General features: G+C 34.5%; 1 protein-coding gene across 4 annotated transcripts in view; it reads right to left on the reverse strand.

The window, feature by feature from the left end:
- FAF1 (Fas associated factor 1) overlaps window positions 1-13,385 on the reverse strand; it is a 514,293-nt gene that overhangs the window by 146,329 nt on the left and 354,579 nt on the right. For all 4 annotated transcript variants that reach the window (XM_042951186.1, XM_042951190.1, XM_042951187.1 and 1 more), the window contains 2 exons: window positions 12,746-12,809; window positions 11,751-11,832 (listed from right to left, as the gene is read on the reverse strand). In XM_042951186.1, coding sequence (XP_042807120.1) covers window positions 11,751-11,832; window positions 12,746-12,809 — 146 coding nt within the window. The remainder of the gene's footprint in view (window positions 1-11,750; window positions 11,833-12,745; window positions 12,810-13,385) is intronic.

A 13,385-nucleotide genomic window follows, 5' to 3' on the forward strand; every position in this document is an offset into this window, starting at 1 on the left:
TACTTAGTAAAATAGAAAACTCTTAATAATATGCAAATGCTACTGAATATGGACTACATAAATCTTTGATTAAACTATAGGCACAGCTAAATAAGCCCGAGACACAGATTTCTGATTATTTTATTGAGCTCAATTAAACACAGGTCCAAACAGTGAGAACTGGGTTCAGCATATCAGAAAACTGCTTTTGTGAAGAAAGGGCGTCTAGTACATTGAAAAAGCATGAGAAAATGTTTTGTTTTCCATAACTATAACCATTTTTCCCTTTGGTCCATTAATAATTCAGTTCAATAACATTTACGGAGTGCCTATGTGTTAGGCATTGAGAATATAAAGATGAATAAAACAAAGTTCCCTTGTCTTCAAAGAGTTGGGGGGGGGTGGTTGTCAGTGTATAGGGGAGCAAAAATTTAATTGCAGTACCATAAGATAAGTGATAAGAATGGGACATTAAAGAAACTACATTTTATTTGTATTTCTAATTTGGCACAGAGGGTGTTAAGTCTGGGCGACAAAGGCAAGCAGACCAGCTACACTCTCCTCAGACTCCCTCTTTGTGATCTAGGTTTTGGTAACATAGTGTAAAGGTAAAAAAGCTCTGTGCTAAATCCAATTTTGCACTTACCATCTGTGTGACCATGGAGCAAGATGGGTGTTTATTCCAAGGACTGTGGATAAAGTGGGTATAGTACCTATTCACAACATCTGGCCCAAAGTAAGTGCTGAATGAAATGTAGGTGTTAAGATGAAGATTCCAGAATTATCCAAGTAAAATAAAGGATTTGAAAGCAATTTCAAAAGAAATGATAGCCAAGAAAATGTATTAAAGATTATGAAGCTCCTCTATTTCTCCTACTAGCAATAGTGTTTATATGCTAAATTGTGTCCCTGCCTTCAGGGCCTCACTAATCTTTACATTAAAATCCAAGAGCTGGGGTGCCTGGGTGGCTCAGTCAGTTAAGCGGCCGACTTCAGCTCAGATCATGATCTCGCAGTCTGTGGGTTCGAGCCCCACATCAGGCTCTGTGCTGACAGCTCAGAGCCTGGGGCTGTTTCAGATTCTGTGTGTGTGTGTCTCTCTCTCTGCTCCTCCCCCACTTGCTCTCTGTCTCTCAAAAATGAATAAACGTTTAAAAAAATAAAATAAGGTAAAATCCAAGAGCTAAGGTACTAAGTTGATGCTTAGGAAAATGCCAGGCTGACAGCAACCAATGTGATGTGGCCTTGAGTTACAGGAACTATTGTATTTAGACACTTAGCATTACAGAACCATAGAACATTAGACCTGGAAGAAATGAGCTGGCTATGTCTCAAAATAAGCCAGGCATAGAGCAGACACTCAGAAAATATTTGCTGATGGACTCAAAGGGAAGTTTTCTAGTTTCTTTTTGAGTACCAGAAAGTCCAGTCTGTGTATTAATTTTAAAGTTGCTATCATTTTTATAAATGGTAGTTCATAGATTTTTCAGTGTAAGAATTAAAACACATTAAAAATAAAATAATTTCCTTTATGTATATTGGGACCTGACTTTGTTTTCTTCTTTTCTATCATGATTTTCATCACCATTAAGAATCACCATCACTGTTACTTTTTTGGTTTTAAGTCTGGGAATGGTTTATTGATACAAAGACCTGACACAACAATAAACACTAATCCTTCACTTAGATTTATCAATTATTAACATTTTGCCATATTTGCTCTATCATTCATTGTATGCTTCCTTCCCTGAAACATTCAAAGTTGCTGTTTAGTAAACTATACTGTTTAGCTACACACATCTTGACACATCCACCCTAAATACTTCAGTGTCTGTCTCCTGAGAAACAAGGTCACTCCCTTACATGACCATATTTTTATCACACTCTAGACATTTAATATTGTTACAATTTCATCGAGTATATAGTGTCCATATTCAAATTTCCCCGACAACCTCAAAATGTCCTTTGTAGCTGTTTTATTTACTGTTTTAAATCTAGGCTCCAATTAGGATTGTTCCAGTCACTGCCTACTTCTATAATCCTATCCCTGTATATGAATGTTTGTAGATCCAGCCCAGCATCCAACTGAAACTCAAGATAAGTACAGGTGAGAACAGAGGCCAGACAGCATGAAGCCATGCCATTTGGTTCAAATTCCTGCTTTGTCACCTCCCGGTTATGTGACCTTGGGAAAGCTACTTCACTTTTTTGTGCTTTGGGTGCCATATAGCTCTGGAGGTGAGAAGTTCAACACTCTGTCTAGATGGGAGTGGTACTATGAGTCCTATAACAGAGGCAGTCTTAGGGTTTAAGCATAAACTTTGATTGGCTACTTCGTTATAAAGGGAATAACTGAGCTAAATTTGAAATTTGGGTGGTAATAAGGAAAATAAGAATAAAAAGAAGAAAAAGCAAAGAGAAAAGTTTGGTAAAAGGCCCAGTAATGTTAGTAGCCTGATATGTTCAAAGAACTCCAAGCTAATAACTTTTAAAGAGTGAAGAATCAGTGTAGATTGATTTGTGGAAAAAGTCATGACACTTTGTATTTTTGGTTCCCAAAGCTGAGTTCGGGGACCAACAATCAGCAACCAATTGGAGAGGTTCCAAAAGGAAACAGCCAGATATTGAAGGTGAGGTGATGCCAAGATGGTGTCTTTTTACTCTCACTTCCTGAAGCAGATGTTGGGATAGCACTCTGAAATCCTGAGAACATAAATGTATTTGAGCCTCATGCAGGGAGAATTCTCATATGAAAGTCACAGTTAAACCAAGAAAAAAGCCTAAAGTAAAATCAAACTCTCTTCATAAAAAAGCTGACCAACATTAACCGGGACAAAGCTTTATCAGTTTTCATTGTTCAGAGTGTAATATTCAAGTCATAAAGTATTTTTGAGGAAGGCCACCATGTGACTAAAGTTTTTACAAATAAGGAAATTAGAAGCTCAAGTGATTGGCTATTATCACAAACTGTAGAGAGGCAGGTGAGTTCTTTCGGGAGGTTGTGAGAGGGAGTATGGAGGCAAGAAAAGTAGGCAGTTGCAGGCCAGAGCAAAGATCTCATCTCACTGGTTTTCCAGGTGAACACCTAGAAGCAGTACCAACGACTGGAAAAGCAGCCTCATAAAAGTGCAGGCAGGATTTTATCATCTTCTCTTTTGAGAGGAATAACACTACCCCTAGTTAACCTGTGGTCTGTTAAGCAGGCAGAATAATACGAATGTGAATGAATGTGAAGTACACAGTTTGAAAGGCAATGGTACACAAATACTTCTTTTCCCACTTTTAGACCACTGAGAAGAAGAACCCATAGCTTATCCATCACATCATTTCCACATTCCAGGGGGTGGGGGAACCACAGCATAAAGAATTAAAGATAAATTAACAGTACTTTTTGAAGTATATTGATAACAATGCATTCTTGCTGAAAAATCACAGGAATTCTAATGATTTGTGAGTAAACATGTTCAGTAACTTTTTACTACTGTCAAGTACTATCTGACAGATTTCACAGTAGAACAATGTAAATTATAAAAATAAGCTAAGGCTAAGCATATGGTAATTCTTTTTTTTAAATTTGATTTATTTTGTGTGAGAGAGAGAGAGAGCCAGAGAGTGAACGTGTGAGTGGGGGGAGGGGCAGAGAGGGTGACAGAAAATCCCAAGCAGGCTCCACACTGATCTAAAGACAAGATATCCATTTATGGATTAGTTTGTGGCCCATCAGAAAGACTCTCATAGACTCCAGTGGGCCCTGAATTATACTTAAAGGGACTGTAACTAACACTGGCCTAATGTGAATGACCTAACTGGTCCTTTAGAAAGCTCCATCTTGTACACCTGGTTAGTGAGAAGAGAGGAGAGGACCCTGTTTTCAGAAGGCCAAGTAGGCATGAAGGCAAAAGAAGACATGGAGGTTGTTAGTCTAGCCTTCATGCAAAGGTCAGGGAGAGCCTTCATTATTAGCTTGTAGTCCAGTCTATTTAACCCAGAGAGGATAGCCTACTGGGATTTGTAGTACTGAAATGTACATCTATCTGAAATGCCAGGTGTGCCATATTACATATATTTGAGACCCAGGATGGTTAAAGTCATAGTAGGGGGTTGGTGTGTATGTGTGTGTGTTTTAATAGTCTATCTATGTACACACATAATCTTTATAGCACAAAAGGAGATATACTACACAGTTATGCATCTCACTTTTTCCCCTTTACAAAGTATCTTGAACATCATTCCACATCAATATATATAAAGTGACTTCACTGTTTTTAATGGTCACATAGTATTCCACTGTATGAATGAAATTTAAGATATTTCGAATTATTTGCTATTATAAACAATGCTGTAATAAATATCCTTGTATTTATCTTATTTCTCTATGCTTAGGTATATATGCAGAAAAAATTTTGCTATTATGATATGTGAAAATGATGTATTAGTGTAGTTTTAATCTGTATTTCTTATATTATGGAAGATATTTAGTGGAAACATCTAATTACAGAACAGCGTATTTAGTATGGTTTCATTTATGTAAAACATATCAACATGTTTTCTGATATACATATTTGGAGATTTAAAAAAAAATCACATTTAAGGGGCGCCAGGGTGGCTGAATTGGTTGAACATCTGACTCTTGGTTTCAGCTCAGGTAATGATCCCAGGGTTGTGGGATCAAGCCCTGACTCAGGCTACTCACTAAGCGTGGAGACTGCTTAAGATCTCTCCCTCTCCCTCTGTCCCTCTCCCCAGCTTTTGTTCTGTCTCTCTTTCAAAAAAAAAAAAAAAAAAAACAACCCAACAACCACACATTTAATAGTAAAATAACATTTAATAGTAATTATTTTCAGGTTTGGAATTATGTGGTTACTTGTTTTCTACTTTAAATGTACCTGTATTATTTTCTTTCTTTTTTTTCTTTACAACAATGAAAACATACGTAGCAAAGTTATATTAGCATCATAGTTCTTATCTCACACATGTGCAGGATGCTGTCATAGCTGTCATAGAAAATTACTCTAAAGACAATGCCTGACTTTAAGGAATTTAAATTGAAAAGAAAACAAAGACAAAATGAAGAAACTGAGCATATTTTCTAAACCACAAATAAGTTTGTTTCCTATTTTTTCTGGATAATGGAGGGATAGAAACTCACCAACTACGGCTGTAGCTTCAGATTTGTGAAGAAGTTATTTTTCAAGAAAAATATTGATCAGTGATGGTATTTACATCTTTAAACATGAAGTGGAAACAGCATTACTTTAAAATAGGCTGATTTTTTTAAAGTAAAGTAATAAATCTTGATAACAAACATTGTTAAAGCAAAGCAGTTATTTTAGTGCTGTAAACACTTATATAGGGGTTCTCAAAATTCCTTTCTGGAATTATTCTTAGAATTAGTTCATAAATTGTATGAATAAATCAGTTTTGTTATTTTACAAACATTTCAAATTTGTCCCAAATTGCTTCACACCACTTTAGCCATAGTGCTGGGTGCATTTAAGGATAGCATCCTATTTAATCCTCAAAAAAACTGTATCATCATCTCCCTTTTGGTTTTCTTCCCCAGATAAGAAACAAGCTGATTACTTGTTTAGGGCCACAGAATTACTAAGTGGGAAATTAAGAATTGAGCATTGGTTTCCTTAAATTATGTGTAATATTTGGAAACAGCACTGGGTCTGAAGTCAAGATCTAAGGAGGTGTAACAGGATTACTGATATCAAAGCCCAGTCTCCCAAGGGGATGCTAGGAAATGAACAACGCTTCATGTGGGAGATAAACCGTGGCACTGAGATTTTTAGTGCTGTTGGTTTTTAGTTATTACAAATGTTTAATCACTCTCTAGGGCACTTTTTTTTTTTTTTTGTACAGAATTCAGAGGTAGCAGGAATAAGAGGTAGGGAGGCAATAAGGAGAAAAAGAACCATCTTTAGGAAACTCCTAGGGAGGGGCGCCTGGGTGGCTCAGTCAGTTAAGCATCTGACTCTTGATTTTGGATCAGGGTATGATCTCCTGGTTCAAGAGTTCGAGCCCTTTGTTGTGCTCTGTGCTGACAGCTCAGAGCCTGGAGCCTGCTTTGGATTCTGTGTCTCCCTCTCTTTCTGCCCCTTCTCTGCTTGCACTCTGTCTTTCTGTCTCTCTCTCTCAAAAAAAGAAAAACATTGTGTATATAAACCACAGTTTCTCCATTCATCAGTTGATGGACATTTAGGCTCTTTCCATAATTTGGGTATTGTTGAAAGTGGCCTTTTGTAGCAACGTGGATGGAACTGGAGAGTGTTATGCTAAGTGAACTAAGTCATACAGAGAAAGACAGATACCATATGTTTTCACTCTTATGTGGATCCTGAGAAACTTAATAGAAGACCATTAGGGAGGGGAAGAAAAAAAAAAGGTTAGAGAGGGAGGGAGGCAAAACATAAGAGACCCTTAAAAACTGAAAACAAACTGAGGGTTGATGGGGGGTGGGAGGGAGGGGAGGGTGGGTGATGGGTATTGAGGAGGGCACTTGTTGGGATGAGCACTGGGTGTTGTAGGGAAACCAATTTGACAATAAATTTCGTATTAAAAAAAATCTTCATTAAATAGAAAACAAAATCTTAAGCAGCTGACACACAACTGGTGCTGCTATTACAATTCTTGATACGACAGCTTTTGTGAAGGCTTTGTAAAAATTTAAAAAAAGATAAATATTAAAAAAAAGAAAAAAACTCCTAGGAAATTGTGGTGTGGCCAGTGGTAACTCTTCTGCAACCTTAATTAAGGTGATTAACCATTGGCTCTCACTTATCTAAAGATAATATAAGCTTTATTCAATAAATATCTTTTAAATGCCAGGTAATAACAAGGAATCACAGCCCCTTCCATGCCATGGCCCCTGCTGATCTTCCCAGCCCTGTAATCCAACTGTCTTGCATTTTTTTCTCCTGGTCTTAATTTTTTGGTTGTAATTCTCTAATTTTAATCTTCTTGCCTTTGCTTTTGACCTTTTATTCTGTTTAGAATTTTGTTATTTGGCTAAGTATTGCTTATCTTATAAGATTCAGGTCAGATGTACCTCAAGAAATCTCCCTAAACTTTCTAAGGTAGATGAAATACCTCTCCTCTTTGCTTCTATAGCATATTATACTATATGGATGTTTATATTATCCTCCCCATTAAACTGCGAGCATCTCAAGGGCAGGAAAGCTCTATAGTCCAGGTCCTTAGTAGGCATGTGATAAATATTTATGGCCCTCAAGTGCATGAACATCTCTAACAGTTAAGGGCATAGGAGGAGGTCATAAAACTGATGAACCTGTTGCCAGAAGTCTGTCTCTGTCACAACATACTTAAACACAAGAACTTACAATACCTATTTTACTAAAGTTGGAGCTCTGCTTTGGACGGTGTTTTAAATTTCTCATGAAAAAGGCAGAAAGAACCATGGGCACTCTCTTCATCAAGTACTCTCAAATGAAATCAGTTTGAGCAGTTTTCATTAAGATGGATTGAATGTGGCATCGTGAGAAACACTTTATCAAATGTAGTGTTTTACTTAGTGATTAACTATATACCAGTTGATGAAGCTCCCCAAATCCTTTGTAATCCCACCACTCCAATAAACATTTAATGAGTATATAAGTTCAAAAAGCCTAGCAGAGGATTTAAACCTTCAATCTTGTTTTTATTTACTCTTGGAACTCAATTTCTCACTTCAAGTAAAGAATGCTGGTGCTTGAGGCTCATCTGTTGCCCTGGTAAAATTAATGTGCCTCCCACAGTTTAAATTAAACATGTGATATTTAAGATGAAAGAAATTTAGTAAGAATGCCACAGTATCTGTCACACTTGCTTTTAAAATATGTGAACATCGGCCAACTGTTTTCTTAAAAATGTTTCATTCACAAGTTTTATAAAATAATATTGAAAAAGATGTGTTTTAAGTCTCAAATGTGAAATCTGAAAAGGAGAGATGAACTTTGAAATACAGTGGTATGGTGTAAATCACACTTACCTGTGTTGGAACCTGAGCTCTTATTTGGCCTCCAGTACTTACTACTGATGGGCTTTGGTTAAACTGTATTGTGTTTCTAAGCCTGCTCATCTTTACAATGGGAATGTTGACATTATATGCCCCTATCTCACTGGTTTGTTGTGGGGTTCAAATGAGATACGTATAGGAAAGATGTTCTATAAATCATACAGCACCATATAAATCTATAGTAACAGTATTATTTCTATGTGGACCCTGTTCTCTTTAATTAAAAGTAGATATATATAACTTGGCTGATGACTATAATAAATGTATCTGCTTAGATTTAATTCTGAATAAATTATCCATTATGTGGATAAATTTTATGTAAGTTTATAGTAATGTAGTAACAATGTGTAAACAGTTGTTCTTTAACTTGTAAAAGAGAAATGAGGACAGAAAATGTTGGATGAGGGGGAAAAGATAAAGACAGTTTAGGAATCCAAAGAGGTCAGTGGATTTTGGTATGAATCTAATATGAGGCAAAACATTTAATTTCACAAATGTGAAATTTGCTTTAACAAATGAAAATCATCCCAATGATTTTCATTTGTTAAAACACCGACACTAGTCCAAAGCAAACAATCAATAGTTTCATTAGACATATCCAGAAGTTAATAAGCAAGAGTTGTGTTCCCCTGGATAATCAGTCTGAATAAATCCAAATGCCAGTTTATTATATAAGACATTTAGAACAAGTTCTTTTGTCTATTTTGTACTGTATATTTATGGCTATTTGGGGAGCTATAGTTTAAGTTACAAAAGGCCCTAACATTTTCCAGTTACTTCAACTACTTTCAACCATATTTAGGTCCAATAATAAGTGATTGTTTAAATACAATAACATGGCCATACAATGAGAGACTCTATAACCTATTAGGTTCCTGTTTTAATAAAGTATTCAGCATTACTTACAAAGCATTCTTGCAAGAAAAGTTTGATCTGAATCTGACAAAACTTTTAGACCTGATATCCATTTCTCAGGAAATACAGGGATAGAGGAACAAGTTAAATAATATCACAAGGAAGCAATTATACAAATCCAGAATTTGGAACAGTCTGTAAGTCATCTAGCATGATTTCTTCACAAAGCAAATGTTATTGAGGGGAGGGAGGGGGAGGAAACAGGACTGGGGAGGAGAGGGTGCTTGTTTAAAAGGAATTTAAGAAATCCAACAACAAAATATATTTTGTGATCCTTGAGTAGATTGTGATTAAAAAAAAAAAAGTTAAAAAGACATTTTGGGAACAGCTAGTGAAGTCCGAATGTTCACTGGATATTAGATGATATTAGGAAATTACTGTTAATTGTTATATGTGATAATGGTATTGTGATTATATAGGAGAATATAATTATTTTTTGGAAAATATATATAGATTTTTTAGGCATAAGATATGATATCTGTAATGTACTTTAAAATGGTTTAACCAAAATAATGAATATACAAGGGTATCACGCAGTTTAAGTTTTAATTATTTCAAAAATGTAACTGCCACAAACTTAAAAAAAAATCATATGAAAGTTCAAATTCTTTATATTTGTTTGTTTTTGTATATTTTGAATAATAAATTTTACATTTATTTTCTGTTCTAATCAATGCTTGCCATTTTCAGAGAAGAACTGAAACAAAAATTTATCATAAAAATTTATCAAAATCACAAAACTAAACAAGTATAAAAATGTGAATGATTACATTTCAAATGCTGCTCTTTTATAAATGTTTGGCAGTTAAACTTTTGAAGTTATTAAGGCTGGGGCGCCTGGGTGGCTCAGTTGGTTGAGCATCCAACTTTGGCTCAGGTCATGATCTCACTGTTCGTAGGTCTGAGCCCTGAGTCAGGCTCTGTGCTGACAGCTTAGAGCCTGGAGCCTGCTTCAGATTCTGTGTCTCCCTCTCTCTCTGCCCCTCCCCTGCTCGCACTCTGTCTCTCTTTGTCTCTCTGCCTCTCTCAAAGATAAACATTAAAAAAAGAATGAAGTTTACTAAGGCTTATATCTGCATTGAAACTTTGGGATGTCTATATATGGAAGAAGCAAATATGGCAACATTTGTTAATTATTAAATCTAAGTATAAGAGATTTGGATGTTTATTGTACTATTCTTTTTACTTTTTCTGTATTAAGAATTATTTTAATAACGAGTTAAAATACTATAAAATAATTAAGCAAATGATCATGTTGTTAAAAGGTGAAAATAAGCTATTTTAACAGGATTATAACATGACACAATAATATTAAATACACGCAAAATGACTCATTAAAATATATTAAAAAATGGAAAGAATATGAATCGTAAAACTGTTAATCTATGTTAGAATATTTCCTTTTTGCTTTTCAGTATTTTCCATAAATCTGTATTTATGGAAACAATAAACACGTAAATATTACAAATATATTAATACTACTGTAATTATTATTACAAATATATTTTATTGTAAATATTTATTTCTTCAAAATAACATCCATTTAATATAAATGTAATGGTTAAAAAAATAGATGTTTAAAAAAGCCTTTATAATGGGCTAGTCCACTATTCTTAGTTTAGGTAAAGAACAGTTTCTGTTTCTTAATCCACTTCATTCAACTATCATTGATTGCTCTAAGTTTGATCACTAATTATTGTCCATTTAAAAAATTTGTTTAAGATGAAATTTTCCTTAGGTCAGAACAGGAATTTCAGGAATTTCGGAGGAATTCTTACACTTTAGTCTCAACACTTCTTGCCCTCTTTAATTCTAATAACTTTTCCTCCACTCTACACTATTTCTTCCTTCCATTCTCTTTTTTTCCTTCATTCAGTAAATATATAAAGTATTTACTATGTATAGGGATGTAGGTACACAGTCACTGCCAAAAAGAAAATCAAGTCTTTTGAGAAGACATATACAGAGAATACTTGTAAGCAATGTGTTAAATGTAACAATAAAAAGAGCAGAGGGTTTCCTTACAAAGTACTAAAGGAGGAGGTGGAATAGTGACAACAGTGGAAGAGTCAGGAACAACTAAGTCTTAGAGGAAGAGTAGGAGTCAACCAGGTAAAGGCAGAATGAAGGCATTCCTTACAGCAGAGAAGCATGAACAAAGAGCAAGATTATGGGGAAACACAAATGGAACATTATTACTAAATTTATTAATTGTAAGGCAGGGAACAGGAAGAGTTGAAGCCGTGCAGATAGGTAGGAGCCAGATTACTGAGGTCTTCACTGCTGTATCAACATATAGAGTGTATAGAATATTCTTGTTGCACTGTACTTTCTGAATTCTTGTCATAAGTGTCAGTCTACCTGATTTCAACATCACAAAGCCCATTTCTATATTTTTGTGTCTAAAGTGACTTTTGAGAAAAAAATATTGCAGTTATTAGATATGTTTTATTAGATGGTCATTTAGGGAATGACTGAAAGAAACCTCTTTTAGCAAGAACCTGTCAATCATGTAACTGAAAAGAACATACACAGGTAGCCTGGTCCCTTCTAAGCATGTCCACCGCCCCCTGCCCCTCCCCCCCCCCCCCCCCCCCGAAAAAACCTCCTGTTTCAGAGCTTGACAAAGCCATCTACATAAGGCAGCAATACCCTATTATACTATTGCCCCTCTGAAATGGGCATCTTGGTGATGACTAGGATGGTAGATGAACCACAAACAAAATCAAGTCTTCAATCTGAAAAACACAGAAAACATTAAGCATTGCCTGAGGCCTGGTGGTAAACCTATAGGAGATGCACTTTTTAATCAGAAAACGTTTAAGATTGCACTTACATCTCGGGCTTTCACATAGAAGGCCTCTTGAAAAGCAGCTTCTAATGAGCCAATAAAAAATACAGGATGGCAGTCACCATATCTATAGGAAAAATTATGTCTATTAATTAAAATACATTTCAAATTTACCTCAAAGTTTCACAAGTCTAATCAGCATCTTCTAAGTAAATGTTGGGACTAGTATCTCTGAAGTACAGATCAAACATTAAAACATTTCTTTAAAGGCTTCACTAGTTCTTAGAAATTTTTTGGCCTATACTGATTATATCAGAATACTGGAATTTTAACTACATCTAGCAAATGGATTTAATAAATGCTACAAAACCATGGTATTTATAAGTAGTGATTCTTGGTTATCCACTTTCATAAGATTTCCCTTACAGAAGCCTTAACTTTCCATTTTAGTTAACTTATTCCGGAAGTCCAACAGAGAGGGAAAAAAATTGTATCTTGCAAATTTTCCAAATTATATTACATTGGAAAACAGAACTAGAGAGAAACATCATTTAAACAAAAGTTAGGGTTAAATATTCAAATCTTCTTTACTTAAACACCTTATAAGAATCTCAAATGCATATAAAACATTTTATAGTAGACTCTTAAAAGAAGAAATGTTAAACAGTTCCAAAACAAAAATTAAAAGAAAAATTCACTTATATTTAAAATTTTAAAATTATTTTTAAATTTAATACTATTTTAAAGGATATTTTTGTTTATCCTATGATATACTAAAAATTAGTATTCTATAACATAGTCCTTTTGGGAATATAGTCAATATATTAATTTGATCCACATTTTGTAATCCACTTATTTTGCTTCTATATAGAGATAACATGAATGCATCTCTGAAGTGGCATAAGTGGCTTACTAGTGAAACACATACTTTGAATACTTCACAGAAAAATTAAAGACAATCTGTGATTAAAATTGCTCCAGAAAAATCACAGTAGCATTAAAAAAACATCAATTTTATATATTTAATGTCCTAACCCTACCTTGAAGAAAACTCTGCTGTAAATTGTAATAAGGCATCTCCTTCATTTTCTGCGTTTTCTGGCACTAAAAAACAAACAAAAGAAAAAACAAAAACCAAAAAACAAAACAAATAGACACAAAAAACAAACCACATAACATCTAATCCCACATATAAGAAATATATTTAATCAATAAAGAGGAAATAAAATTAAATTTTAGCTTTTGTGATATATCTGAGGAGACATTTTAACTGGACATACATTAGAAGATTTCATCAAACCTTAAAAAAATTCCAAGCTCATAAATTTTGGAAAACCAACTGACACGATCTTAAGTATTTCAAATATGTGCCAGCCATCATTAGGATTTTAATGTTGTCTTAAAATGGTATCTTGTAATTAAATGATATAAAAAGGATCTCGAGTTTCTTAAAAATCTTATTTATAAGGAAGATGGTCAATTTTAAGTAAATATCACATCTATTTCTGCTCAAGGGAGTTACCTAATTTCACTGAGTAAATGAGCCATTTAAGGATTTATTTTAATGGTAATTTTGCATATAGTATCACTTGTGATTCTATAGTATATATTTTGTGGAGTGAAAGAAAAGGAGATGTCCCATTTAGTTTACTTTTCTTTCCTTCGAAAGGTGATACCGGT

This window comes from Panthera leo, chromosome C1 (assembly GCF_018350215.1).
Source record: "Panthera leo isolate Ple1 chromosome C1, P.leo_Ple1_pat1.1, whole genome shotgun sequence".
Classification (NCBI taxonomy): domain Eukaryota; kingdom Metazoa; phylum Chordata; class Mammalia; order Carnivora; family Felidae; genus Panthera; species Panthera leo.